Source organism: Rhea pennata, chromosome 8 (genome assembly GCF_028389875.1).
Source record: "Rhea pennata isolate bPtePen1 chromosome 8, bPtePen1.pri, whole genome shotgun sequence".
NCBI classification, from domain to species: Eukaryota; Metazoa; Chordata; class Aves; order Rheiformes; family Rheidae; genus Rhea; species Rhea pennata.
In genome coordinates this window covers 32728077-32753867 of record NC_084670.1, presented here as the reverse complement: position 1 = coordinate 32753867, position 25791 = coordinate 32728077, and the positions used below count along the sequence as shown (strand labels likewise).

The following is a 25791-nucleotide window of genomic DNA, read 5'->3' as shown; positions in this document are numbered from 1 at the left end:
TATATGTGTATGTATCTATATATACATACATATGTATAGGCACACACTCATATGCAATAGTCTGTCTATTTATCTGTGAATGAGCTGGTAGATGGCCAGCGCTTCTACTTGCCATGAAAGATGCTGTTTCTTCCCCTTTTGTGTTTTCAGTTCTTTGGCAGATGTTGCTCGGGCTTTGCCCTACTCGGAATTAACTATATTTTGGAAAAGTAGGTGCCAGTTAGCAAACTTCTGATGTTTTTCCACTTTCTATGTATGTATTTTTCTTGACTCATCTGATGCACTTTGGCACAGAGTGCAGGAAGGGACTGAGACTGCTGCTCACCACGTGAGTGGAGGGGCACTTGCTCCACCACCCTGCCTCGTTGGGGCAGTGCCGGTGAGCAAGGGGTGTCCTTGCCGAGTGGCTTGCGGGATTAGCACCCACAGCCCAGCAGAACATGACAGGTAATTAATTATAAGAAATTTCCAGACACCTTAATGAGCCAAGGAGGGCTTTTTTGGATTTTTTTTTTTTTTAAATTATGTTTTGCTTTGCTGTAGTGCATCTGTGCTAAGCTCCAGGGTATTCCTGTGTATCCCAGACCCCAGTGGATGAAAACACACCAGCCAGTGCCAGTCAGGGTGAGTCTAGTGACAGATTACTGTTAATCTTTTAAATTTCATACTTTTAAGTCTTTTGTCAACGTACTTAATCCTTTAATTATAAAAAGGGAGGTGGAGGGGAGAGGTTATGTAAAATTCAGACTCCTCTTGTAACAGGCGAGGCCCCTTAGTGACAGAGGCACCTCCGGGAGTAGTTCTGACAATCCCAGTGTGACTTTGGGCAGTTTTGCTCTCCCTAGGTGTTAGCGAATTGTGTAATGGCAGGTCCTCTGCATGGCGGCGGAGAGGAGACGAGGGACAAGTTGAAAAGGGAATGTACCAAATGGAGCAGCTAAGATGCAAACTTCAAACTTCTGGTACTTTGTGCAGGAAAAAAAAAAAAATCAGGTGCAAGGCCGGGAGGAACTATAACATGATGGAGGCAAAAGGGTATAGATGGAAACACTCAAAACAGAAGCTTTTATGTGTTAACTCACCGAAGAAATCATTCAGTGACCCGAAGGAGACTGCTTTCATGAAGAACCAGTTGTAGAATTTGTACATAATCTAAGTAAGTAAGTTAGTTACCCAGTTACAGGGGAACTCCATTAAGAAATAGCACAAACTATTCCGCAGCAAGTTAACAGGTTGGTGGGTGTGAACGATGCAGTGGGATGGTTTTGTGCTTTGCCAGCATTTACCTTCAGCCCTCACCTATGAGCTCCCTGCATCCCAGCAGCGTGCGACTGGACTGCCCGAAGAGTTATTATCTGCTGCCGCTAACCGGGTGATGCAGACGAGACACTGGTTTACTGTGACAGGCCTTCGAGCTACACGGCTGAAGGAACGGACACAGAATGGGCCATCCTAAAACCTTTGGCAAACGAAGAAATGCATTACGGTAATGCCGGCACTATTAACAAACCGCGTAAAACTGCTACTGTATGTGATGCTGAAGGGTTAAACAATGCTGAAGGAAGGGTTTAAGAAATGCTGTATTTCAGGTTCTGTGAATGTATGTGAGTTACGGGAGCTGGAAGAAGTTGGGAAACATTAAGACACTGAAAGTAAGTAAGTAAGTGCGAAACCTGAAGAGAGTAACAGAGCTCAAATGAAGAGGTACGAGGTGTAAAAAACAAGGTAGTAGTAATAAGGCCTAAGAGAAGAAAACAGACGAGCGTCAGGCAAACATTTGTGGAAAAGTTTGTATTAGTATACTGATTGTATAATGATTACAGGTAAGTAATTAGAAAACCTTTCTGTATATAACATTTTCTGAGGGTGGGTCATCTTAAAAAATGAAGATTGTCTTCCTTTTGGGTTAATACACTATTGCACACTGACAGGTTGTGTATCCATACTTTGCAAACGACTGTGTAGGCATCAACGCATGCTTTCACTGAAATACAAAGAGAACAGAACTTCTACTCTGATCTTGTCCTGACTCAGGGCAGATTTTTAAGGTTCAGTTATAAACTCAGCATCTTGACCCTCTCACCAAAACTACATTTTGTGGTTTTAAGCTATTGAGAGTATCGTGCTACTTGTAAGTGGCGATGATAAATCTTAAAATAATAATGTAAAACACAGTGTGACCCCAACATTGTTTTTTGCATCAGAGCTTATCACTGACTGTTAACGTAATCTGACCCCCAGCTTTGAAATTTTCTGCTGTAGACCTGATTTAAAAAATGTCCCAGACATGTATAAAATTCAGTATTTAAGTTTATTTTAACTAATACTTATGTATCCCAAAGACAGTCTGTTCAGTAAGGGTTGTTTACAATCCGTTGTCTCATTTATGGCTTTTTAAAATATAACCCCTGTGTCCTTTCAAGGAAGCCTGTATTCTGGCAAGAGACATAAAAATATGTTATTTATTTAAAGTTTCACAGAGAACATATGACTAAATTCTTTATTCCAGCTGAAAGGATGTACCATGTCTGGAAATCCATTTAGTAGATATATAGAAAGAGCAAGAGAGTTGTTTGGAGGTTACGCATAATAATGCTATAAGTATATAAAAATCTCTGGTTGTTTGGGGCAATACAGTAAACCTGGCAGTCTCCTCTCAATATCCACTTTTAAAACAAAAGGTGGTGGGGTTGCTTCTCATGGAATGAAAATGTGCATTAATGCAGGCAAAATTTTTGCTCATGAAGAGTGATTGCACATTACAAAGAAAGAGGTACATCAGTCATTTTGGAGTACATGCAAAAGGCATTGACCTCTGTTCGATAGGTTAGCAAAGCGTAAGGAAAACCACAGTGTAGTGGCATTAAGACAAGAACAAAATCCAGACAAGTAGTGTTTGACTTTGCCTTGTTCATTAACAAATCATGACATTCATCCAAAAGCAAGTGCAGTCCGTTCTTTTAGTGTTCTTTGGAAAAAAAAAAATCCAAAACATGTATTTTTCTGGCTTTGAACAAGTGCAAAAAAAAAAAAAAAAAAAAAAAAAAAAAAAGCCAGCTGTGTGAAAGCAATACATCATATAATTGTAGATTCTCTTTTTGTCTCCAGAGGTGAGTGAGTGTTTTGGGGACATACCCACCCTGCTTTTTCATGAATGCAAATGCCTCCTGGAGGCAGCAACTGTTAGTAGCTCTCAGCTCACCCACACCTTCTGCAGACCAGTGCTCTCAGTCAGCTGGAGGCTGGCTGGGACCTTCTCCTTGGTTCAGGCAGAATTTTATTGCGACTTTTCTTCTCCAGTTTTATAAAAATAAATTTAGATGTTCTGTGTAATACTGGCACAAAGGAAAATATTTTCTCTCCAGAGTTGGCTTACGTGGTGTTCTTAAGACAACCAGTCCTGTTTTCCCCTGTAAATGGGGCCCTAACCTTCCTAGGCTAATGTGCAAAAGAAAAAATTCCTAGTCCAGACTGTCCCATAAATCCATGTCTGTCTGTCTATCTCCAGGTGCAGGGGAGGAGAGAGACACCTCTGGCTGTAGGTCTAGCAATGCTTGTTTTGCATTTCAGTCTCAAATAGTTTCAAAGTTGAATACTGACACATTCATCTGCTGTGACTCTGTAATACTGGATGGTAGCAAAGGTACTTTTCTCAGTTCACCTGTATGCGGGCTTCTCTCCTTCAAAGTGTTATTTTGCTGTGCCTGTTACTCCAGCACCCCCGTTTGGCAGTTCTGGGGAGTGTCAAACTCGATCGGCTCCTCATTTTCACCTGCCCGTCAATTGAAGTTTTTTTCCGCAGGATGAAATCGAAGTTCACCTGGCTGTTCATGGCGTAGAACACATTAGCGCCGTCTGGGATCACGAGCTCTGCAAAAGAGGAAACAGAAGACACGTTAACAGTAAGAGTTTACAGTATTGCGTATAACAGAATTAAAGCAAGGAAAAACCAAGAAACTGATTAACAGACTGAGAATACACAGCCAGGCAGGGCTAGCACTATGCCAGTTTGATACCTGTTATGGATTACATACAGTGGTTTCTTATCCCTTCCTTAATGAAAAGAAATACTGTTAGACCTAAAAGATACAGGTTACAAAGATAAGCACTAAAAAGCAAAGTCTTGCCCATGTCACAGCTGGCTGTGTAGCCAGGCTTCAGCTTTGCTCTGTGTTTATCCGGGACAAGAGAGCAGCTTCTGTGCCGAACCAGCCCAGGATCACATCTTTCAAGACACCAGTAAGTTCACAACAGTTTCGTTAAGGCCCCAATGTCACTTACTGACCAGGTTCTTCGGTGCACCCCCTTGCTTGTAGCAAGGTTGTTCAACTTTAGCAAGAACACACAGACGTCTGTGTTGTGTGGCACTGTGCTGGCCCCCTTTTCTTTTGTGCCTCTAAAGCTAAAGCTGCAGCAGCTGGCAACCATGGGAAGTTGTTCCACAAAAACAAGGGTTGTGGAGACCAAACCCAGCCCAAGCCCTGGGCTGGCACAGGCTCTGAAAGCCACTCCAAGATGAGGCTGTTAAACATGCTGAAAGCTCTGCTTTTGCGCAGCTGAAGAATCTGGGCCTGCTGTAATCTTCAGGTGGTCACTAGGCCCCTTTCGTAAACTGCTTTCCAGGGAAATCAAGCAGCTGCTCTTCAGAAGATAGCGCTACAGTCGCAATGCACATATGGAGGTCTATCTGGAAGCCTGTATGTGAACTGTACTGCTACAAGGCAATATGCTGACAGGCCATGGTAAGTTAACTGGAGTGTATTCTCACTAGCACATATGATGATAAAACTATGGCAGTTCTAAAGTTGCCTCGTATTTTACTCCTTCCTGCAAACTAGCAGAAGTTATTAAGCAGCAGCAAAGCTCTGCATCCTTACCTTTGTCCTCAGAGATGACTTGTACAAGCTCATAATCCTCAGCAGCATCAGACTCGAGGTTGTGCTTTGACATAGCTCTCTGGATGACAGCAGGAGTTTTGTCTTGGCTAGTTAGCTGAAAAGACAAATGTGCAGTGAGGGATTCTGCTTATTCACTTTATACAGTAATTACAATTTAATAACTAGTAAAGGTCTACTTTCAGTGCACCACTGGTCTTGGAAAAGATTTCAGAGAACTGAGAAATTATGCTGGGTCAGTAATGAAATAATAGATACTGCTGGATACTAAATCATGGTATTTGTGACATTTGTTGTTTTTTAATTCAAGATGACATACTATACTACCAGAGACAACAGGAAATCACACAGTGCTCGGAGTGCCCAGCGTGCTCCTTTGAGCAGCCCTTCTAAGGGATGAGATGTTACTCTCACTAGCCGTAAGCGTCCACATAAATAACTCCCCATCTGTGGTTTGTGGACATCAATTAATCAGGAGTCTCACGTACTAAATACCGTCTTTGACATCTTGCAAAGACTTCTGGCCTTGGAAGTTAGTTTACTGTCTGCTGCGGAAGTGCTGTCCGCCTGGAGCAGACACAGGGATCTCTCCAGAGCCTAACGAAATCAAAAGGAAGAGCTGTCTCGCCAGTGGTAGAATTTATCGGACCCTGAGGGAACTGCTCTTTGAAATTTAGGAGGGGCAGTTCCTTTAAAATCATAAAATTACTGAATGTGCTAAGAAATACCCACATTTGTTTGTCCCCTGCCCTCTTGTCTTTGCAAGTGGGCTGGAGCGTTGGCTCCATGACTGAGGCTCAGGCAAGTGACTGGCGAGATCAAATACAGGCAAGTCACATTGCCCAGCGCAGCCCTGCGTGCCCCGAGTATCGAGCTGGCACTCTCCAACCCCCTCGCTGGAACCAGCATCGAGGGTAAAACCTGGGAGTTGGTTCATTTCATACCTTCAAGCTGCAGCCTTTCAGCTAGCTCTTACCAGCTAGACACGGCACCGCCTCCCCTTCGCAACACGGGAGAAGGAAAGCAGGAGCACGCGGGGCACCCGAGGGCTGTGCTGCGGGTGGCAGCACAGCAGCGGCTGGGCTGTGCCACCAGACCCTCTCCCAGTAAACAGAGTTGAAACCCTGATGCTGATTTCAGAGCAGTAGCAGCAAAGCACAGAGGACTCCACAAAGCAGGCAGCAGAGTCCACTGCTACTCCCAGAGAGAAGCCGGTACTTGAAGAGCTGGCCAGCTTCCCGGGGTCCCACTCCTTGTTCCCAGGGCCTAGCTCCTGGGGAAGGCGTCTCCCAGCAGAACCTTGCATGTCGTCTTGGGTCAAAACTAGCATTTAAATTCCAAACTGGAGAAAAAGCAACTAGCTCTAGAGCAGAGGGACAGGAGCAGCGAACACTTGATGAGAATGAGCTTAGAACTTCTGATAAATTACACTTTTGATAAAATACAAGCTGCAGTTTCAAGACTAGAAATGTTCACAGAGATACTCTGCTATTTTCATGCTTCTCATTCATATCACTCTCCACATACTTTGGCTTTTAAGAATGCACTTGTCATTTTCACTTTAAAGACAGTTTTAATTAATTGGCTTAATAAATCAGTATTTTCAAAACTAAAAGCATTTTGCAAACAGTCTTTAAAACAGAAAATGTTTTTTTTTCCTAAAAATGGTAATTTCAGACATATACTCTAATGTGAAAAGTCTGAGGCAACTCTTAAAATAAAAAGAAGTCTGTGCCATGAACTCCTGAATTCATCTTTTAAAATTGTCTCACAGCTAACCAGTGTGAGTAAACATAAATAAAAAAATCTACAAGGAATGAACGGTGGTTGCATCCCAGGCCCCTAGGTGTGCCGCAAGGCCTGCAGAACGCAACACGTGCTTCCAGTCGCGTTGCCCAGCAATTCTGGATGAGTGATGAGCAGCGCGTAGCTGAAATACCAGGGGGTATTTCAGAAGCTGGAACGTACTGTAAATACGAGAACGTCAATGCAAGTTGCGGGCAAGAATCAAGGGTACAACCTATCCATGGTTCCTATTCAAATCTTAGCTACTCTTACTCATGCCAAGGCCGAGCCTTGAGTTCTAGCAGTCAGTCACCTTGAATGCAGACACATCACCAACGATAAGAGTGTTTTGCTCTTCCACGCCACTTACCATGATGCTCTTGTACATATTGCCATTGTTGTCTTCTACGCTGATTCGGATGATGCACGTATCTTCGTTCTGCTGGTTGTAAACAGGAGGCAGTACTGTTGAGGTAATGGATGTCACGGAGATAGAGCGCTTGTGGATCTTGGGATTGGAGGACAAGAAGGGAGGGGATGAGATTACGTTGGTTAAGGATGACACCCCTGAGGAAGACGTGTCCATGGAATGGATGGATGAAGAGGAGGAGGAGGATTCAGAGAGCTACGTAACAGAAAGGGAAAAAAAAAATGCAGTCATAAACTTGACTTTTTGGAGAGGAGGGGGATCTTTCTGGAGGAAGAACCTGAGGAATTATGAGTCACATATAAAACCTCAGTTATCTGTATTTTGTTCAGGGGGGGGTTGCAGTGGTATTCTTTGCCTCTACAAAATGTGAACCTCACTTGATAATTTCATCGTCTTAATGAAAGCCTACTTTCAATTCTGTGTGCTAGACACTGTGCTGCTCTTCCCCATCTCCTGCCACTCTTAAAAAGAACAGACCAGGAGGTGGCAGCAGATACAAAGATCAAAATGAAGCTGTCAGCGTCTAACGGAGGACTGAGAATAATTTGGAATGAAAGCAGAGCATCCAGCAGGCCCCTCCTGTCGTGTCTCAAGTCAGAACCTTTATGCAGGCAGCTGGACTTTAACTGACATGAAAAAACACACACACCTGCCTGTCTCCTATGTCTCCATGAATATTCTTTCCCGTCGTTGGAAACGGCCTCCTTCCCTTTCACTACTGCTCAGGGTCTTGTCTTTCTCCTCAGCTGCCTGTTCAAAAACTGCCAGGAGAGTGTCCCTCTCCAGCTTGCTCGCTTAAAGCACTGTAACAACTGTTCTACCTAAACAATTCAATTACACAGGCAAAAGCATCTGGGACAACACACTACGTCTGGGCAGTGAACCTCACGAATGGGTTTAAGACCATCTAGTGCAATTTATTTTAAAATACCCATAAGCTAAAGCCCAATGTATCTCTCTTCAGCAAACCATCCCTAAAAAGCCCTTCACCAACACAATACAGCACAGGTCAAAAGGGAAGAGTCTGCCTGTAAGAAAGACCTCCCTGTGGATCCAGCCCCTCCCCCCCCCCCATTAGATCCCTTCTGCTGGTCTCCATCTTACCAGCTTGTCTCCTGAAGGTAACAGAGCATGCCTGGCACATCTGCTGTTGGCATGAACACCCACAGCTTCATCTTTATGCTCATTGTGCTGTGAGACATCCAACTGCCAGAGTGCAGGCTTTGCCTTCATAGCCAAAAAAGGGATTTACTGGCATGCTGCTAAAGTGTCTTTGTGTAAGACACTTGCTGCACGTGCTAAGAGTGCCCTCAGAAAGCTGGTGTGACTGAGGAAGCGCAGCAGCTGCACGCTAGCTTTCCCCAGTGGGATTAAGCCTGAACACCTAAGTCAAGGCAAGACACTCATCCACGCACGAGGCAGCTACAGTGAGGTCAGACCTCTGAGGCCAGCAAGCGCTCAACTACCTCCCTATCACGTGGTCAACTACAGCTGCTCTGCCTTCCCCAGGAGCTCACAATGGTGTCACCAACAGACACCAGCTTTCATGCCTAGGAAAAGCACCTTTACTGGAGGGAAGTCACAGCTTATTGCAGCTGGGCTTTCCTTAGTGAGCATATGGTTACTGAAGCGAAGCTTCCTTTTTCCAACTACAGCTACTTCTAGTGATTCAGCATGCTGAACATGGCAGTGGACTGCCAACAGCAGATTAACTCATCAACCCTGAGATATTCTAAGAGGAAATGACTAGCTTTTGATCTTTCTCCTCTTCAAAGAGTACATCTCTGTTTCATTTGTTTTTATTTTGAGAAGCACATAAATCCTCTTGTCCATGTCACTATCAACATCACACTACCATGTGCTGAGGAGAAGCACCAGTCCCTGCAGGCATGCTGCTCAGACTGCTCACCCCACAGTCTCTAAGGTGGAGGTGTCATCAGTCTGCCCCATCCCTGTCAAGAAAGAATGATCAGGGACTGGAAGAAAAATTAACCTTATGCTGCTATAGAGCCTCATCTGAAACCAAAAATCCTGTCAGATACCACAAGAAAATCTGGTTTCAGGGAAAGAAACCTAATCTGCTTTGTATCTTGGCAACACAGAAGGGATCATGCAAAAAGCCTGACTGAATTGCTTCCATTTTTGTACGTTTATTTTTAGAGTTTCTCCGTTCCAGTAAAAGTAATGCTCCAGTCAAGACTAACAATGGGCTTTAGCAAACATCTAGGTCCTGCCTGAAAGTACTGACAGTCTCTCCTAGGGTATTTGTGCTGGCAACAAGTCCCAGACTGTACCTTTTTCTGAGGCTCATCAGGAGTGTCTATGGGAGTGATGCAGACTTCTTCAGATTCAGAATGATTAGACTCGCATGACGAAACACTGACAGAGTCCATGCTTTCACCAGAGCTCCCACTTGGAGTAGATTTGGGTTGCTCTTTGGTGGGGGTGCTATTGGTGATCACCTCTGATCCAAGGAACAGTCTAGGATAGAAAACAAACCGTATCAGCCAGTAAGTGGAAGCAGAATAGTGCTGGGTTGAGCAAAGCTGTCACTTGGTTCAAAACTATTTTTTTTCTGTTTTGTTTTCTTATCTTGAGTGGCCTATTGTTTTCATTTCCTCTATAGTGTTTATATGATTTGTCAAGAGAATTTGTTAAACACTAACACATACAATGCCTTCTTGACCTAGCACACATACCAGCTGCAAGGCCAAAATCAGAGCTAATACGTACGTGGTATAAACTACAGACTCCCTTTCCGTCTTTTAAATTCTCCTAACTTGCTTGCCAGGGAATGACTGAGTTGATGTATTTACAAACCAGGGGAAGAGGTGCAAGTCAGAGGCTTGGCAGCTGGCTCTACCTTATGCGGTCCTACACACTGCTATCACATCCTGGTCTCTCTGACATGGCATCTCAAATCACCACGAATAAGTGGAAAAGTGCATGAAAGGCAATGCACGATCATCTACCAGGCAAAGGCCTTACAAAGGCAAATTCACCCCTGCTGCAAATTCTTTCACTCAGTAAAGTTGCCCAAGATACCAGTCTTTCTCTAAGAGTTTAAATGATCACAAGAAAGTGTGAATTACAGGCTCTCCCTCTCTCCAAGACTCATTTTTAAATGCAGGTAAAGTAAATTTAAAGGAGTGTCAAAGGAAACAAATGTGTAATATATAAGGTAGAGAAACAAGGTGAATTAGATGTTATGTCAGCACCCAGTTAATGATTTAAAACATCTTAAAAGACATGTCACTCCTCGTTTCCAGGAAGAATATGATAGTCTCTTCTACACTATTAATTTGCAACGTATATTCCGAGTGTGCCTGAAACAATTCTTTAGACAAGTACTGCACAGTGCAAACAAAGATGATACTATGATAAATTGCAATACCACAGCACTGAAAGGTAGTCAGATAGGAGAGAATAAAGCCAGTGCTCAGCAGTGACAATTCTTACGTAGGGCTGAGGCATGAGCAAGGGCGATGCCAGGGAGAGACAACTGAGTTCAGAAACCTTCACCTTCAAAGTGCAAGTCCTCCTAACTTTCACAACCAAGTCAGACAAATTAACCAAAACACTTTCCAAACAGCTGCCCTGATTTTGTGCACATCAGAACTCCAGTCCCTCGACTGAAAAGTCCCTTCTTCATTTAGACCCTAACCTGAGACACTGCTGATGTGAAATGAACATCTACCAGCTGTTCTGAAAAAACTAGGTGAAAGAACCAAGCAGGAAAGAACAGTAAAGAGCTGACAGTGCTGTTATATTCACTAATTTTCCCCTCATCTTGATCACGTCACTGGTATATGGGAGTCCCTTCCTACCTCCTCCCTTCTCACATCAGGTTCAAATTCCTCACCTTTAAGATAACTTTGGCCCCTTGATCTCCGCTTTCATTCCCTGCTGCTTTCTCTGGATTCCTGCTAGTCTATTGTTTCCCTTGTCTCCTTAGCTACATGCCATTGTTCTTCATCCACCTCCTGATTGAATCTTTAAGGTATTAGACTAAATCAGACCATGACCTATGATTATTTTACTTATCTAACTTGAAGGCAGTTAGGAAGATTATTTCTATTATCTGATGCCATTTTACTGACCTTTTCTAATTAAAAATCCACAAGGAACTTTTGCATGTGTACAGTAAATTAGACTAATAATAGGCCAGACTTTATCTTCATTTACCTTGTTTTGCATTCAGGGAAGTTACTACACAATACAATACTGAATTTATAATTCAGCACTAAAATTGTTCCTTTTCTGACACCTTGGAAGGCTTGTTGTTTCTAATCTCTTTCATCACTGGTAATCTTCATGATTACTTATAACAATAAAAAGGGACAGTTTCAGATAGAAGTATGAATTTCTATCTGGCAGCGTCTCTTTAAAGTAACACAATGGTCTAGATTCCCAGACAAGTTTCTCCGCTGGTGAAAGGAGTATTTCTTGTTTGACTTACTCAGGTTCATATTAACACACCAACTCTGTCATACTCACAGGCTGAGCCTCTTCACCATGCTTTTCCGAGGTTTCGGTGATGTGGCGCTAGTGTCAACAGCTGCTTCAATCTCGCATGAAAGGCTGTAACTGCAGAACAGAGGTAACTGGCTTCATTTTTAAAGACAATGCTACTAGCTAGATATCTCTAAATTGCAATATTCCAGACAGAAAAACCTTCAGTTATTGCCACTTCAATAGAACATTGTAACTACATAAAGAGGAATTGTCCCCATTTTACCGAGGGGAAGGGGATACTTCATTCCTTTAAAATAAATTTAAAGACTAAAAATGTCTAATGTCTAGTAGATATTAAAATGTGCCTTAAACAATTTGCTCTGGGTTGGGCTAGCAGCGCATGCAGTAGCAAAGAACTCAAAAAGGGCTGCAAAAACCCACCACAAATGCCAGGGATGTATTTATCTGGTCAGCACTAGTGAGCTCTGTGTTCCTTTGGCTACACTGCTGGCAGCATCCACCAGCCGCTCACTCAGTGACTGCATCTTGATGTGCCTTAGAATTGTCTTCTGAGTACATGTGGCTGGGGGCACGGACAGGTGAGACACAGCAGACTACCGTATTTCAGTCAGAAACCTCTTTTTCAATCTCTAAACTAAATCTTGCTAAGCGTTAAACAGGTTTTCTACAGCTGCTAGTAGAAGGCATATGTATTTTCATTCTACTTGACCAGCAGTAAATGTAAGTTCCTGTAAGAAGTTATCCAAAGCTCACACAGCTCATTCAGATGGGTGCGGGACAAGAAAAGCCTTACCTCTCCTCCTCAGTTAAAAGCTGTTGTCTCCTGAACCACTGGATGAATTTTTGGTCTGGTGTCATGCAATAGCTGTTACATGCAGATTGCAAGAGCTTAATTTGGGCAATTACTTCAAATTCCTAAGAAAATAAATAATCAAACAGGAATTTTAATTAGAAAACAAGATAAAGTTTAATAGAGACTCATTCATATACTAAACACATTCAACAACAGAGCCAGGACAAACTTATTGGAACCTCAGGTTCAGTTTCAACTGAGTAATTGACTGTTTCAAGAGCCATAAAGAAGTTTTTCAAACAACAAAGTCTGTCCTTTTTTGGACAATCTTTAACATGCATTGAAATGTGAACATTTTATCAAAGATGCACAAATTAGAAGATAAACATCTTTGAGCACTAGGTACTGTACTACATCACAGAGCTTTTCCCAGGTTCTAATCAACAAGCAATACCAGTGCAAAATGACTGAACAGCAGCACTGCAGGTTGAAATCCTCTAGGAACAAGGGTGGCAAAGGTGACGAGTTCTTCAGATTATCCTACCCGCTCGCCTCGTCCCGGAGCTGGACAGACCAGCTCTGAGCGATGTTCTGTACTCTCCTGCTCTGCACTTAGGTGGTTCTCAGACAGCAAATGAGGAATAACTGGGGGTGCCTGTGATGGAAGCAGAGTGTCTGATTCTCTACTGTACTTTGTGCAGTCACACTTGCACAAAATGAGGACAAAATGATACCCTTGGAATGAGTAAATGGAATGTGCCACTCTTATATAACTCCACTTACGTACACACTTTGCCAAAATAATTTTTTTTAATCTCTAGCATTAGAACAGATTACAGAATCAGGATGCAGGAACCAATCCGAGTACTCGGCATGGTTCAGAGGGCAGCTTTGCTGCTGCTTTGTATGAAGCTGGACTGATGACCAAGAAGGAGAAGCTTGTGTTATCTCATTATTAAAACCCTGAGCCATGCAGCTGTAAATAAAAGGCAAGTTCAAGAAGTGGTTTATAGAACTGGGAATCAGTTAAAGGAAGGAAATGGCTCTATCACAACCAAATCAAAGTCTGCTTTGAGACTCCACAATGGAGATTTGGCATGATTTTCTTCACACAGATGTGACCTCCTGCATAACATTCTCTCTTTAACCAACAAGGATCTGGCTCAAAGGAAGGATTCACAGCATTTATTTCTCAGTCCCAGGTACCTAGTTCCCCCTTCTCTGCTGCCTTTTTATCTACTGAGCAGTTTACTGCAGCAGAAGGAAGAAGCTCGCAAATTGTATTTTCCGAAAAAGCAAAGTTCACATGCTCCCAGGTCTGATCTACCCCCTGGACGTGCATGTGTAACTCCTCCCCACGAACATCACATCGAGGAGATGGCGCGGACGTGCCACAGATGTAAATTCCATAGGACTAAGTGACCTACAGTTCCTCTTCCCCTATTGTACACATCTGAAAAACGAGGTTCTCTCCCTGCACCACACTTTGCAGTTCGGCATGGGCTCACAGCCTTTCAGAGGTCTGTTCTTCTTTCCTCATGTACAAATAACTTGCATTAAAATTAGCAGCTGCTGTAAATGACTGGGCAAAGTCAAAAACCTCTCCAACATCTCTAGAAGTCTCAATAAATTAAACATCGCAGAACATTCAACCTACCCTTCGCCTCTTCTCAAAATTTATCAGGCCACCCTGTTGGAAGCAAAGAAAAAGGATCAGAGTAGAAGACCACAGGTTTAGCTGGATTTAGTCACAAACAGGATGATGAACTAGCAATGCTAACGTAAAGCACAAGCCTGCCTTGAGCAAGGGCCTTCTAAAAATACCTGTTTTCAGATCTGAAAAAAAAAACCCATAGCACTCATATACAAGTCTCCAGAGAATATCTGTCCTCACAGCCTAAATGAGGGTCTGCCCAAGAAGAAAAGCCCAGTGCAAGAATGTTCCCAAAAAGGTGTATACAGATAAAGTTTGAAGAATGCTAGCACAGTCTTTTATGCAAGAAACAAATGTGGCTTTTGCCTACAGTGTGACTTTAGCAGTGTTCCCCATGAGTTTTATAAACACCAACTGAACCAGTATCACAGCCAAATGGGAAACAGCTAAAAAGAAAATGGATATGTATCAACCTCAGGCATGCTCAATTCAGTGCGGTTTCACAAAAGTACCAGCAACTGTTACCAGCCCAGACAGAAGTGGGTTTGCGCTTTCTTATCATAAACATCAACACTAGCGTAATTGAGCTCGAGTGCCTGAAGCGTGGCTCCTGAAGTGTCTGCATTAATGGGGGCCAATTTTCAAAGGTATCAAGTACCTACAAATCACAACAGCTACAAGATGAAGAGAAGGTGGTTTAAGACGTCTGAAAATAATCATTTTTTATTTATCTGATTTAAGTGCCTAATTTCAGATGCCCAGGTTTGTAACTGATCTATTTCCTCCCAAAACTGTATATCGTCCCCTCCTACGTATTTCTGATTTCTCCCTAGTCACACATTTCCCTACAATCCCTCAAATTCACTTATTCTCCTCACTGTCCTTCACACTGCTCCGACTCTTCAGCCTTTGGGGAAGCTGTGTTCCCATCCTTGGTCTCTGTTAAATGGCCAGGCTCGCTTGCCTTCTCCTCCTTCCCTTCCTATGCTAGACTGGTTTCCTCTGCTTGTTCAGCTGAAGAGAAAAGGGAAATAAAGCCTATCTATTTGAGGGCTGAAACACTTCTGGTTTGAGATACTACGGAAGAACTTTAGTGATCTGTCTGGTGAGCTGAATTTGTGATTCTGTGTAATTTCCCAATTACTTACAGTATCTTTATACCTAAATGCTGTTCTCAGAAAAAACAAAAGCAAAGCAGGATAATGGGAAGCCTTCTACTTTCATCAAGTTTCTAACTAAAAATAGTGACCAAATACAATGCTGCACATGTCCTTTTAAACAAGCTACATTGTTAAATTCACACACAATTCTTGTTACTAATAAAACCGCGTGTTCCCTCCACCAAACTGAAACCAAATTCCTCCATTTGCCAGAACTGTATAAGAACCCAGTGACAGACAGAGGAACACTTGTATCCCACACTGGACAGGCAGAAAGAATGTGTAGGATTCAAAAATTGCCCAAGATTACCTCAATATAGTCCTGAAGAGCTGTGTCAAGCATGGTCAGATCAGTAAGGAAGGTACCAAGATATGGTACTGTGCCCTGCATTACTCCCTGCAAATGATCACAGCAGTGCTGGATTAATTGACTGAGAAACAGTAATAATGCCCCAGTTATAATATTGCTGTATGAAACATGATTATAAAAGTAGTCTGCTCAACAAAATAACGATCTTATAAATGACATGATTTCTCTTATCAGTGTCTCATCACATTATCCTCAGTATCTAATCAAGTACTTAGATCAAATTCTAATGAGAGGAGGATGCTATGACAGATATTAAGGAGCAGCTATATATTTCAACACTGGTTCCATATGCTGATTTCTACGCAGCTTCTAGGAAACTCCGTTTTTGGAAGGCTCATATCAGCACCAGCGAAAGGGTCCCACAGTTACCTGCTACAAGAAAAAGCCCCGGGGAATGGTCCTGGCTACCTTGTGTAAACAGTTTCCCTGGCTCATTCTTGTGGAATTTTACTTAATGATGTTATCGGTTCATGTGATCACAGTCACAATTTTTTTCCTTCAGGAAGTGCACATCTTCCCCAGTCAGTTACTGTGTTTTAATTAATTCAGGATTCAGATTTAAAACTTTTGGATTGTCTATACATTTGTGAAGAAAATGCTTGTGTTTCTGCCATAGGATCTGTATTTTTTCCAGTCAAACTAAAAGACAAACAAAATCCGCATTTGTCAGTTTTGCCTCCCTATCCCTGCCTTCTCTTCCCCTGTTCTTCTTTATGTTTGCTAACTTTGAGACAAAAGTTATTTTCATCAGCAATTTGGAAAGCAGAGACATTTTACAAAGCAATCTCCATAAAACTCTGTGCAGTTTTCATGCTAATATGTCAGTAGCTTCATGAGCTTGTTTAAAAGTAAATGAAATTTCTGCTGTGGCCAGAGCTGATTTTCTGGAATACAAGAATTCTAGTATTTACATTACATATTTTACTGACTGACAGCTATGTGGTTTCCCCCTCGATTTCAGTCTAAAGCATTACGGGAGTAATTAATAAGAGTTCTTTCCTATAGGACAGGATACAAGACAGCTGAAAACAATGAATATGTCTTTATACTCATCAGTCAGTCAATACTCTTTCATACCACAGGTTTAGTAAATTTCTATGAGATGTGAAACTAAGGCCAAACTCTTGGCTCAGCGTCCATCCTGAACAGCTGGTTTGGATGTGAAGCAAATGCAAGTGGGGATGGAAGCCGTCGTCCCATGCGCCCACTTATCCCCTTGCAGGGAACAAGGGGAGGTGGGTGCCAGCAAACATTACAGGGCCCCTGCTTATGTCCACCGAATCCTGAAGTCTTCGGCCGTTCTCAGCACAAGCTCACTGAATGCACTGGATGTGCTGATGTTTTATATAACCATTTTCCCTGGCACTTTGGTAAACAGATGGGCATTACTGGAGTAAAACAACAGCTGCCTTGTTGTCAAGCTGTTGCAGCTTGACAGCTCAGCATAGCCCATGTGCTGGTTGCAACAGTATAGCGCAAATCTCACTTTGTAATTGTTTATATATACAGAAATACACACACACGCTACATGCACATTGTATTAACTGCTTATCATCAACCAGAGCATAAAGAAAATTAAGCCCGAGGCAGATATTTAGAGGGACAAGCATTTTGACTTCATGCTCAAGCTAAACTTTTTGGTTCACTTGCTTTGTCTTGGCTAATCAACAGCACTAATGTATTAGTGATATTTTTGTATGACAAAAGGCATATTTAAATGTCCTACCTACTTGCACACTGACTTTGTTAAATACCTTTCAAGATTTTGCCTCACATGTAATTCACTAATGATGAGGTTAATCACATCACTTCAGACAGGGGAGGAAAGGGAGACAAGACATACCATATCCTTCTGAAGTTGAAGACGCCTCTGTGTTCTTTTCTGGTTTTCTTTCACGCTACTGTCCAGATTTGCAAATTTGGATGTTCCTTCCTGTGAGGGAATGGCAATGAATGGTGGAGATAAGGGTAAGCTGGCAACTACATTTGTGTGAAATAATTCGAAATACACCTGTTGAGTCAAGCTAGGTCAGCAAAAATATTTGCTGTGCAGATACATACATCTGTATGCGCAGATGCTAATTTTCTGAGGCTTCTGCACTGCCTGTGAATTTTGGCAAAATCCCACAAAATGACTATTAAGGGAATTTGTCTGCAAAACAGTTCTAGTCCAGTCAAAGTTAAGTGGTATTGCAGATCTCCTGAGATGTTAAATCAGAGAAACTTAAAAATACTTCACGTGTCCAGATGCTTCTCTGAACATTATCCTGACATTCTTGACCTTAAGATCTCTGTATAATTTCCTAACCAGGACTGGTACAAGTAAACATCTCCCTCTTATGTAATGCTTTGTTGTTTTTCTTATGCTGCAAAATAGAGATCCAGCAACTAACCTCTGTGGCTTATTGACTAATCCAAAACCATGCAGGAAATGGAAGTAATAGGCTTTGATCTCCCCAGTTCAAGCTTTCCTGTGAATGGATGGTCTGTTTCACAATAGATCTCTGGCCTTTTTTACCCTGGATCCATATGGGATGCTGGGAGTTGCTGTTATTTTTCCAGTGACCAGACAGATGTGGCATGAATCATTATCAATGTCTTTTTAAGAGGCACAGAACAGCCTACACTTGTAAAGATCCTCTTGTCACAACTTCTCTAAATCAGAGTGAAACGAGCAGGTCACTTAAACTCATTTTACTTCCTTCCCTGGCCGTAAAATAGGAACAAATAAAAAAGGAGTGCAGTAGTCTCAATTTCTTCAAGATAGTGGGAGGTAAACTTGAGATTCTCTAACAGTGGCAGTCAGGCAGAAACAGAGGCTGAAGCTGCAGCCTCACAACACAACTGTTGTTGGGGGAGGAGAGAACGCGGTGCTCCCTCTCCTCGCCGGCCAGCCTGTTTTATACAGCGTTTTGTCTATGCTACATGTAGAAGTTTACAGGATGGACAGGCAAGGTCAAACACAGCTTCCCTGGAGAGACTATTTAGCAAAGGAAAACAAAGACTTTAATAAGGATTCAGTGGACACTAATCCTCCAATCCAAATTGCTCCAAGATGAACACCAGGAGAGAAGATCTAGCTATTCTGTAGGACTTTTTTCCACTCACTGCTTTCAAAATGTTTTGCAAATCTACTTGGAACAGCTGGAGACAGTAATTTGGTAGGAGCCAAGAGGTCTGGTCTCAGACTGGGTTGTTGTTTTGTCTTTTTAATATTTAATTAACCAAGCTGTTCTAAGACACATACATAGTTTTCTTCTGTATTTATTATTGTCTCACCTGCTTCAAACTTAAACTATATATGTTGATAAATGGATAATAATAAGTAACAACCCATGATTCCTGAGCAAAATATGATGTTTAGATATAAAGGCAATGTGATAAGATACAAATGTGAGACAGTGGATAGACACTGCCAAAAAGTAAACTGGTTAGACAATTTACAGCAAATTTTTAAGTAAACAGAAAAATTTACCATCGGAACTTCCTTTAGTTTCTGTATGACATAACCTTTCCCTACGGTTCTTTCTCAGCTCCTTTCAAGTTTCTGAGCTAGCTGGGGTTCACCCAGGAGAGCACAGAAGTCAAACTACGTCGAACAGAGCCTGCTTTGTTGTTCATCTGGCCACACACACAGCAGGAAGCCTGTTCCGTCAAAACTCTCAGCCCTGTTTTCTAGTTCCAAGAAAGGTAAGGGATAGTTAGAACATATTGGTCTAATCCCTCAGCTGAAGCTAAATGGCATTGCTCCAGTGGCACAGCCCAGTTGAGCATCTTGTTTGGAACTGCTTTGCACTCGCGAGCACAAATCTGAGCCTTTTCTAGATTTACCCAAAGGCTGCACAAGCAGGAAGCCAAAGTGTTATTTAGCAACTCATCTTGTTACATGCTACAGCACCTATTCGCCCTGGTTACTGCTTCAGTGCAAGCCTAGGTTCGATCTGGCATACGTAGCCAGATCCCTGAGCCAGACCTAGCCGTGTCCAAACCACAGCAGTGGGACATTGAATGTGACGGGCTTCAAGACCAACGAAGGCCCTGAACTACTTTCTTGTGAACAAGTCCCTGCAGAAATCTGTGCTGCTGTAGCCTTGCTCCTTACGGTATTCAAGCTCAATAGTCTGCTGCTAGTGTAGATCTTTCTAGGAAGAATAAAACTGCCTCTCATCCCAGCAGAAAAGCATGGAGTTTGTTTTTACAAGCCACAAGTCCGTCTCCCCTGAAGTACTGCATAGAGTAGTTCAAGGAAAGATGAGTTTTGGCAACTGGTTAGAAAAAAGGCTAACCTCAGCACTGCTGAAGATTACAAGCCTTGCACTCGAGCCAACTCTCACCTTCATTAGCAGCTCTCTACTTGTCAAATAATTGTCATGATCCGAGAAGATATCAGACAGCTCTTCAAACATCAGCATTCTGTCTCTGTACAGGAAAAGATTTGAATCGTTTTGGTTATTATTAAGCACTCTAAATCAGATTAGATTCCTATTCAGCTTTTTTTCTGATGAATGGATAATGGTTAAGCATATAAAAAGATAACAACAGGATGCATCTGATAGCACATCTCCTGAGACTCTCTGATGCTCCCAGGACAGCGAGGCCCTACTTTACAGCATCACAAAAACATGCTGCTATCAGTACTAGGACTTGGAGCAGGGTTTTCAATCACACTGCAGTATGAGATTCTTCCAGGAAAGAGGACAGATAAGAAAGAGCAGAATGATAGCTGAGAGGTATCATAAGGACTCATTTTTGCTCTGTTCCAAGCCCTCTGCAAAGCTGTAAGCATTTGACTGGACGAGTGCCTTTCTATTGCCCAACACTATAAACAGAGATGGCAGTATTTTGAACAGGAATGCAAGTGATTGGAAGGGGAAATGCAGACTTACACTGCATGGCAGAGTTACATTTTTAAGCAAGCAGAAACATTTTTCTTTGCTTATCAGAGGCAAAGGAGAGAAATCTATTCCTCCTAAAACAAATGAGCAAAACACCATCACTCCTGTGCAAGATTTCTAGTGTCTGCTGCATGCAGTAAACATGCCTGGCACACAAAAAGCTACTGCCCCTTAAGAAACTGTCTTCAATGCGAATCTGAATTTTGTGGTCTAGGGATGTTCTCTAAAGAAATCTCAGAAGAAAGAAAGGATTGGTGAGGTTCTGTAGGATCACAGACCTCCTTCAACCTCATGTGAGAAAAGACAGCGGTCAACTATTTTGATGGCATTTTGTGGACCTTCTGAGAGTGGTGTGCACAAGCTGGGTAAGCAACTATTTCTGTATTCTTACAAAATAGGGGGTGGAAAATCTGATATGCTAGAAAGGACAGAAGAACCTCAAGGTCACTAAGGGCAGGCCTTTCCCTCAATATCAAAGAGAGGCTCTCAACAGTCAGACCCTAATGAGGGTTTTGAGCCTCACTGCAGCGAGAGGTTCCTCTGAGGGCAGGAACACAAGTCCATGAAGGAGCTGAATGGAAAGGCCACAAAGGACACAATGAAGAACACTGAGTTTTTCATTTTTGTTTGGGGCGAGCTGCAGGGCCAGAGAGCAAGGGGCGGGGGGAGGCTTACTTTGGAACAGAAGCCCAGGTCTTCTTCAGCCGATAGATGGAGTTGGACTGCAGTGCTGAAACGATGGCCCTCAAGGAGGAAAAATTCTTCAGGATACGACATTCCTGTGAAAGGAGCAGTTAGAAACGGAGGAGTATTAAATGTCAGCATTCCAAGCAGGTTAGTGCTATTCTGTTTGACTGGTGTCATGCCTGCTGCACATTCTCACTGCTAAACAGGCAGCTGTACAAATATTGAGTATCAAAAAGAAAAAAAAAATCATTCCCCTCTCCCTCTCCAGCCACCAAAACCCTTCATGGATTCTGGCACTTATATCTTGTTTTCCTCACTTTCATGTACTTGTAGCGATGTTGCAGTATTAGCTTCCAGTTCTCCTAGTGCAAATAAAAGTGGAACTGAGGCTATGAAGCCAGGCTAAAGAGCACGAATGTTTCACTTCTAAAAAAGCCCTTTTTAGTTACCAATCCCTTTTTCACCTTTAGGTGGGGAGAAAAAAAAAATCAGGCTTTGCCTCTTTGTGCATGGTATTTAAAATGTTAACTCTCAAACATCTATGTGTCAACTAAAAATAAAAAGATATGCAAAGGAATAACCTGTTACACAAGTATGTGCACTGTTTAAGAGAAAACTTCAAACTTCCTCACAGCTGGGTCAAATCCTAACAGAGAGATTGGTCATAGACATTTCTCATGCAACGTCTCTGTGACAAAAGCTTCTGAGGAAAAAGTATACCAAAAAGTGTTATCCTGAAAAGAACAGCTTAGATTCCTGCTTAAGCAGATGAATGTAAGGAGAGGGGAAAAAACATGGCCTGTGACCAATTGCCTCTGCAGGGAACTCCTGCAAGTCTGTTGGTGGCTTGTGAATCAAAGCACAGGAGCCACAGACTTAAGACAACTCTTGCCTATACAAGCCCTCACAAACAGGTATGTGGACAAGCAAATTAAGTGGACAAAACACACCGATCTGACTGTTGCATATAAATGAGAATATATTCAAACTACAATTCTGACCCTAATTATTATACTAAGGTAACTCTGCATAATGCTGATTACGTAAAGGATCCTTATGAAAGGAAGGTGAAAATAAAGACAACGTATTTCCTTTGGAGCATCTCTGCACAGCACTGAAGAAATGTAGAGTGAGCTTAGGACAAATAAATGCCAGCCCTTAACATACTAGTAACTCTGCTCATACGAGCTGCATTAGAATTGATCGAACAACTCAGAGGAAGTACATTTACTCCTGTATATTTATCTCAAATATCTTTGTGCAATACAGGAAGCTGCATTTAACAAAGTGTGGTTTAAAAGACTGACAAGGCCGAGAGCTCTCAGAGTAGGTTGGCAGTTACGGTAGATCAAGACCAACACTGGAGTTCAGGGTCATGGGGTAGGACACCCAGGACCTGTAAGCTATTCTGACATGATCTGGGCCAGGGAAGTCACAGAACAGCTCTTCTTAAGAGACTAAAACAGCAACATTTGAGAACAAAAACCTTCTTTATGTTCAACTTGAAACTCAAGCTGGGGAGAATATGGATTTAGAGATGTAAATCCTTAACATCTCATTTTCTTAAATACAACAGGAGTTTGGACTGGAAGCTCCAGTCTGGAACCGTTTTGACTTAATTGCATGTTGCCTAATTATTACCATGGTGGAGTTAATATTGAATTTTGTGTTCTCAATGATATAACTGATTACAGATGAAATTTTAGCAAACTCATTTGTATGTAGAAAGAAATTTTTAAACTACTTTCAACAGCTTTGTTTCATGCTGCGTCCTTCAGAAGGGGAAAACCAGAAAGAATCCCGAGCATACTGCTCAGAAACAACTTGATTAAAAAAAAATCGAGCATAACAGGATATTAATGATTTCATTTTTACTTTTTATTTTTATGGAAAATATTATGCTCAAAAAAATTGGCTGCACCTGCTCAGGAACTTTAGATCTAGGTGGAGTTGAAAGGGCTGGCAGTTAGAAAAAGTATTCAGCTTATCCTGTAATCTAAGAAACTGGATCAGAAAGTCATGAACCGATAACAAACGTGGAACTCCATGCTGCTAAGTTACAGAGTTAGTTGTCAGTGAATAACCGCACTTTAATGAGGGGATTATTTTCTAATTCAGGCCTCTAACTATTCAAACATTCATTTGCATGCACAAAGCAAGCAACTTCCTTCAGAAGTGGGCAGCTAAGTATATAGGCAACTAGCTGTTCTACATGTGCAATTATTTTGCAGAGCGTGCACATGCATTTTTCATGTGACTGGAATATTTAATTACGTGCATGAATTAAGTAAAGGAAGAAGTACTGAACGAATGGAGGTGGAGAACTAAGTCCTCCATCCAAAAAATCAAGATTATGAGGGTGCTGATTGTCCCAGTTTCCCTAGACCTTCCTGCTACCCCCATGAAGAGCAGGCAGCTGCACAGATCTTGTTATCAGATTCGAGCCAAAGGTGCCCTGTAAAGGCCCATTTAGCTGGTACCCTCTGCGACCCGGAGGCCCGCACACGGAAAATAGGAACGGAACTTCCTAATCCATTCACATGGGCTATAAAGCAGCCATCAAATGATAACAAAAACGAGTCAACGTAAGTGCCAAAATAGAGGTGAAAGACTATTTCCCCATACCAGTTTCCTGAACCATGCAGTTGCATGAGTTTAGGTGCCAGTACTAACAATACTGCCTCTGGAAGCATAGAAGTGCATTGTCAAGGTTGGAAGGCCCTCTGTTTGGCTTCAGCTTTTTATGACTGCTTATTTTGTATAGCTTTGAAAGAATCCATGTGATCCTTAAAACAAAGTCAACACACATCCATATTAAAGTGCTTTAATGTCCTTTTAAGAGAGATCTAGTTTAGTGCCAATAGCCCAGTGCTCTGAAGGAGAGCTTAGGAAGGTTACAGTAAAATAAAAGAGAAAAATCTAAGAAAATAGCAAACTACAGTTACATAAAGAAGGCAAGCAAAAACCATTTCACACAAAGATGAAGAAACACAAAGAATCTGCTTCAATTCCTTTGTCTTGTAGCAAAAGGTAAAAATATGTTAGAGAAACGTAAGACAACAACAAAGGAAAAAGTTAAGAGGAAGATAAAACAACAGACAAGGTGCTGAGCCAGATACCATATTGTAACCTCACTTTTTTTTCCTACTTCTTAAGTAGTATCAGCAGCTTTGTATACCCAATATAAACAGTAAATAATTCAGTAAGCAAACACCCTTGAGCTTCGAGGATTTTTCAAAATAAAAGACTATGAACAATAATTTCATTTTCTCCATGTTAGAAAGGCTACACTACTTGGAAGGAAACGAGCTTTGTCTGTAATCACTTACCTAAGACTTAGTATTTACTTTACCTTCACGTATATATAAACACAAACCGTTTGTGCTATGTCTTCTACCATACTTGACTTCAGCTCTTACGGTGTTCACAGGAGAGGGAGCATGACAGTCACTGACTGAACAGTAACACCCAGAGGCAGGCAAGTGCAAAGCTTATTCTGACAGTGCCCACTGCCTGCACAAGTGCCAGTTCTACTCCACTCCTGACCTTCACCTGAAATCAAGACTAACCTTAGGGTGACGGCAGCATACATTCGCTACCTGCATCGTGATAAGCAAGTATTTTCTTCTTAGAGAACTGGACTGGTTGAATACCTATCTTGCCATAAATGTTATGCTACCAAGTACTGTGCTCTTCCTGTCTGCAAGGCAGAGCCTCTCCCTCATCCATTAATTGGCGCTCTCAACCCTGCTAACAGGCAAGCATCAACCCCGTTCCACAGTGGGGAACTGGAGAGGAGAGGCAGTGCCTTACCTGATACTGCCGAGTTAGTGTCAACAAAAGTAACTAAGATGGCCAGGGACCAAAGCATACAGCACCCTTCCTTCCCTCCCGCCAGCTCCATCACTCAAAGGCCCCTGCACAGTCGAGAGTAAATGCTTTACATGCGCAATATGAATCCACTTCTCAACGATCTTGGCTCTCTGCTGTGTTTTGAGTTCCTTGCTCTTCAGGATAGTGCTGACAACACATTTGGTAACCGCATTGAACTGAGAGATGGTGGCTCTGATGGTAGGTGCCAGGTGCTTGTTCTCTTTCTTATCCCTTCGAGACCAGATGCATCCCAAACAGTGGTGGGGTACAACTTTCTTGAAGAGCTTCTAGAGTGAAACAGATATAAGTCAGCAGGACTTTTCTAGATTTCTTCTCTCCACAGAAGAAATGCATATTTACAGTCCAATGGATCTAGTCCAGGATGGTACTAAGAGATAAATATTTATTTTTTCTTATATTAAAATATACTTCAGCATATTCTTTATAGGCTTGATGGCAGAAAAGAACTGGCAGCTAAATAGCCCTGGAAAATAAGAAACACCTGTACCAATTGCACAATGAAGGGGAAAATTTTTATATAATGGTATTTTGAAAGAGACTGATACATACAAACCAAATTAGAGAAGAACCACCAAAGCACCTATGCATCTTTAGACAAGGTAATGATACAATCAAACAGGGATACTTCTCAGGTGTCAAATGTTAAATTTGATCTCTATGCAGTATACATTCTCACCTTTTAAAAGACTTTGGAATACCTGAAGGAAACAGGCCAATGAATGAAGTAGGTTTGGATAACCAAGCAGAGCTGT

The 25791-nt window shown here is 42.1% G+C and overlaps 1 protein-coding gene across 3 annotated transcripts in view; it reads right to left on the bottom strand.

The window, feature by feature from the left end:
* Positions 1-2292: 2292 nt before the first annotated feature.
* The window catches only part of RGL1 (ral guanine nucleotide dissociation stimulator like 1), a 78562-nt gene continuing 55063 nt past the window's right edge, over positions 2293-25791 (bottom strand). For 2 of the 3 annotated variants that reach the window (XM_062581260.1, XM_062581262.1), the window contains 12 exons: positions 25090-25305; positions 21134-21237; positions 19898-19982; positions 17407-17496; positions 15504-15590; positions 14037-14069; positions 12380-12501; positions 11608-11697; positions 9405-9591; positions 7051-7305; positions 4878-4992; positions 2293-3870 (listed from right to left, as the gene is read on the bottom strand). In XM_062581260.1, coding sequence (XP_062437244.1) covers positions 3683-3870; positions 4878-4992; positions 7051-7305; positions 9405-9591; positions 11608-11697; positions 12380-12501; positions 14037-14069; positions 15504-15590; positions 17407-17496; positions 19898-19982; positions 21134-21237; positions 25090-25305 — 1572 coding nt within the window. In that variant the 3' untranslated portion in view covers positions 2293-3682. The remainder of the gene's footprint in view (positions 3871-4877; positions 4993-7050; positions 7306-9404; positions 9592-11607; positions 11698-12379; positions 12502-14036; positions 14070-15503; positions 15591-17406; positions 17497-19897; positions 19983-21133; positions 21238-25089; positions 25306-25791) is intronic. The other variant, XM_062581263.1, reaches the window with a different exon arrangement.